Source organism: Morone saxatilis, unplaced genomic scaffold, assembly GCF_004916995.1.
Source record: "Morone saxatilis isolate NCDOM2014 unplaced genomic scaffold, NCSU_SB_2.0 Contig7, whole genome shotgun sequence".
Classification (NCBI taxonomy): domain Eukaryota; kingdom Metazoa; phylum Chordata; class Actinopteri; family Moronidae; genus Morone; species Morone saxatilis.
The window spans coordinates 2,711,000-2,715,267 of NW_023340246.1; the positions used below are offsets into that span (position 1 = coordinate 2,711,000).

Genomic DNA, 4,268 nt, shown 5'->3' on the forward strand with positions numbered 1-4,268 from the left:
GTGTGTGTGTGTGTGTCACCAGATCTGTAGGAACTGTAGCGGCTGTGCAGAGCGGCACGTGCCCTGTGTGTCTCTGGACTGTCCCGTCCTCTACAAGCTGTCTCGGGTCACCAGACAGCTCTCCAAGGCCCCGTACCTCCGACAGCTGCTGGAGCAGTTCTGATTGGCTCGTGAACCCCGGAGCTCTCCACTGATTTGGTGCTAATCGCTGCCCCCTCCCACCCCCAGTGTTTCATTGTCCATTCAGTTGTAATAGTTTAAATGGTGCTTTGATTGAACCCTGTTGGGTTTTCATTCGTCTTGTAACTGTTAAGTATTTCTCTGCGTGTGCAGACTCTGGTTTGAGCCTCCTGTGGGGAGCGTCCCCCCCTCCTTCCCCCTTCCTCAAGCTTGTGTTTGTGTTCATGTTTGTTTGCTGCCATCTCCAGTAGCTGCTATGGGCTGAGTTAGCTGATGTTTTTGGTGACACAGCGACAGACTGCCTGTCATGAAACTGAGTGCAGTCCAATCCAGGATGAATTGTCTCTCATGTGCGCTGTAGCAGTTTAAAGTCACTGAAAGGAACTTCCTTTCAAATCTCAAGACAAACTACATTCAAACCACTAATTGACTTTTCTTCATTTTTATATCGACTGCAGTCTTTCTGTAAATAGTTCCTGTATAGCTCCATCTATAATCTCACTGTGCATTAGCATTAAAAAAATGAAAGCTCCGGCCATGAATGCAATCAAATCTGTTTTTGACGTGTTCCTTTTAACCTTGATTGTATTGATGTCCACTTTGGCAGATTTGACACTTCACACTCCATAGTGTGGGACTGGAAACCATTTCAGTTTTTAGAATCTGGGACTGTTGCAATACTGTATTTTGATATTAATTTATGTCGAAAAGAGTCTATTGTTTCCATGTGCATATATGGTTTTGTGTACGTTTCCAATTTTCACTGCAAAAAATAATGTCATCAAAGCGCGTCAAGATTGAATCTTCTATTCTCCATACAGCCGTACACAGGACCTGTGTATTTGTATAAATGTAAAAAATAATAATGAAGGAGGTGTTGTTTTTGTTTGTTTTTAATGGACACGCTGTGGGTGGAGGTTTGAGATTGATATAATAAAAAGTCAATGTATTAAAACGCTTCCTGTCAATGACTGAAAAATGACTCAGACAACACGTGTGATTTAGAGAACTGCAAGTCACAGAACACATTACAGTACATGACAAATCTCATATTTACAAAAGTTCAACAAAAAATAGCTCCCTTCAAATCTTACAACTATCATCACTGCAGTAGTGCAAAATTAAATTACAGTTTTAAAACCTCAGCATTTGGCAGCAGAGTGGAGCGATAAAGAGGAGGGCGTCATCCACTCAGCTCTTGTGTCCTCAAGCAAGGCACTGAATTCTACCAGCCCTGTTCTCTAGCTTACGGTGAGCACTGGAGGGGAGCAGGCCAACAGACCCCCTGTAGAGAATCAATGATGTATAATGTTAGGTGAGGGGTGGCTCAGGTTGAAGAGAGGGTCGTCGGTTTTCACCTCCTGTTCGCGTGTTGTCCAAGTGTCCTTCAGCAAGATACTGAAGTCCAGTTTGGCCCTGAGCCTATGCTGATGGACAAGCCAGTCCATTCCTAACTGCCCAACCCGGATAAACGGGGAGGGTTGGGTCAGGAAGGGAACCCGTCGTGAAAAGCCTACTCCAAATCACATATTCAGATCTACAGATGAAACGTGTCGGCCCCTACCAGTCCTTCATTCAGGAGGAGCTTTAAAAGATGCTGATGAGTCTGTGCAAAATCCAAACTTTGAGTCCACACACTGGTTTACAAGCTGCACAGGTTTCGGTCAGTCGTCAGTGTTGCGTTCACTGCACAGTAAATCATCAGAAGTGTTCATACATATTGGAGTTTTCAGGTTCTGGACAGACAAACGAGCACAGACATGTAGAGGCACGGCTCTATTAGAGTTTAGGGAGCACTTAGAAATCACAGGAGGAGCTCTCAGTCTCTCTTCTCTCTGTCCAGAGAGAGCAGTAGTTTGCGTCTGGGGGAGTCTCCCACCAGGGAGATGGTGTCTGAGAAAGAGTCTCCAGCTGCAGGCTCTGTCCCCTGGCTGTTAGAGGCAGCAGAGCTTCCTGTTAGGCCGGGGATGTCGGGAGGAGAGGAAGCCTTGCTGGGTGAACTGACGAGACTCGCTGTGTCGTCCATTTCAATGACCTCAAAGTCTGCATCGTTCCACTGATCGGCCTCGTTGTCCTGCTCCTCCTCTTCCTCCTCCTCCTCCTCGTTAGCTCCCGAGTCCAGCAGTGCCTGGCGGTACTCGCTGTCATCTGCGTCAGGCCGGCCCCTGGCGCGGGGCTTCCTGCTCTGGCCGCTGGGGGCCGAAGCCAGCTTGTACATGACCGGGAAGAGGATGGAGGTGAAGGTGGAGGTGATGAGCGCCAGGTACATGAGCAGGGGTTGGTCCTGGAACTTCCCGAGCAGGAAGCCTACCAGAGCAGGCAGCACCATCTCACCCAGCGCTGCGCCAACCACAAAGGTCGCTGCCGTGTGGCCCGTCACCGTGGTGTACTGCTCCACCCAGGAGATACCGCTTGGGAAGGTGGTGGCCATTGACGCACCGTACAGACCGGTGCAAATCCACAGGGCCACGTTCTTCCTGCTGAAGAGGCAGAGGAGCAGAGAGGACACGGTGGAGCCCACCAGGCTGAGCAGGATCATGGTACCCGGGTACATGCAGGCCGCAAAGAAGATGGCCAACCCCCTGCAGGCGGCAAATGTGGCCCAGAACAATGAGTTGAGTCCAGCTGCCTGGGACTGATCCATGTGAGCGTGATCCTTGGCGAAGGTGTAGATGAAGGAGCCGTATGCTACCTCAGCACCTACATAGGCAAAGAAGAAGAAGAAGAGCAGTACAACAAGAGCCATGTGATGTTTGGCCACCAGGGGCTTCCCTGAAGGCGTGCGGGCTTTGTCCCGTGAAATGCTGCTGCGAGAGTAGAGGATGAAGAAGAGGAAGGAGACGAGGAAGACAAAAGAGCCGATCACAACGTAGGCCCACATGGATTTGAGGGTGCTGCTCTTGCTGTGAACCCAGTGGAGGATTGCGTGAGTGTCCGGGGCTCTGGTGATCTGCTCTGTGGCGACAGGAGGTGTAGAGTTGCTGGGTGTGGTTCCTGTGCTGCTGTTCCCGTCGGGCCCAAACAGCAGCTTGGCTATGATCGGAGACACGAAGGCCCCGGCTGCGAAGCTGAAGTGCAGAGCCTGCATGTGAGGGCCCGCCTGCTCGCCCCATGTGTTCAGTATGAGGACATTTCCACCTGACGGAGACAGGAGAAAGACTTTGATAATAGAATAAACCATCACTAACATTTATCATGTAGGAGCTTTTGTTTTTTTTCAATTAACAGGATAATGTCCAATGGGACATAAAAAGTAACTACCACCTTTCTACCATAAAGTAACAGCTTCAAAAGCATTTTGATGCTCTACGGAGTTGTAGGAGGGTGAATGTTGCCTCTGTCATTCCCACTCTGCAATTTGGTTTGGGGTCAGAGCATGTTGGTAACACACAGCAGTCACTGAGTTTAGTGAAACTGGATCAAATTTTACGGAGAAAATGTTTTCTGGTCTTCCCTCTGATGTCCTCTAGCTGCTCCGCCTCAACTATTGGTGATATACAGACTTTCCTGATGGACAGTAAAGTAACTTTTTTTTTTATTATTATTATTATGTGTGAAATGGCTACACTTTTGTTTATTAGGTTTTCTGTATTAGTCTTGTTGTGTATTAGGTCTTTAACAGTACAGGTAAAAAGGATACATTCCTGCACACTGTCCAACTTGCAATCTGATGAAAGTCTATCTAGTACCGAAACGTTGCAAATAAATGTTTGAATTGCAAGTTAGACAGTGTGCGGGAATTTATCAAGCTATCTACTTTTGGATACTCATTCCACTTCTAAGCACCTGCCTCATGAAACGGATAAGACATTTGTGTCTATAAAGAGTACATGTAAACACAAGTCATACATATGTGTCAACTGATACAAAGATGGCTACACATTTTTACAATTGGAGAACATAAGAATCACTTTAGGTCTATAACAATAAATGACAATGAATGGCAGCAGTAGATCCAATTACAGGAAAGTTTGCTGAGGTAACCAAACTCAAATGTACGACTCTAGACCTTCTTCTCAAGCAGGAAACAGCGAGCCAGCATGTGCGATACCACGACCCTGAGACTAGCTTATCTAAATGGAATGCAG

At 47.5% G+C, this 4,268-nt stretch overlaps 2 protein-coding genes across 2 annotated transcripts in view; one reads left to right on the forward strand and one right to left on the reverse strand.

The window, feature by feature from the left end:
• The window catches only part of LOC118341058 (DNA polymerase zeta catalytic subunit-like), a gene marked incomplete in the record, with an annotated part of 68,493 nt that extends 67,358 nt beyond the window's left edge, over positions 1–1,135 (forward strand). The window contains 1 exon segment of the mRNA XM_035679232.1: positions 23–1,135. Coding sequence (XP_035535125.1) covers positions 23–163 — 141 coding nt within the window.
• Positions 1,136–1,255: 120 nt separating this feature from the next.
• mfsd4b (major facilitator superfamily domain containing 4B) overlaps positions 1,256–4,268 on the reverse strand; it is a 5,902-nt gene continuing 2,889 nt past the window's right edge. Inside the window, exon 4 of the mRNA XM_035679233.1 lies at positions 1,256–3,318. Coding sequence (XP_035535126.1) covers positions 2,000–3,318 — 1,319 coding nt within the window. The 3' untranslated portion in view covers positions 1,256–1,999. The remainder of the gene's footprint in view (positions 3,319–4,268) is intronic.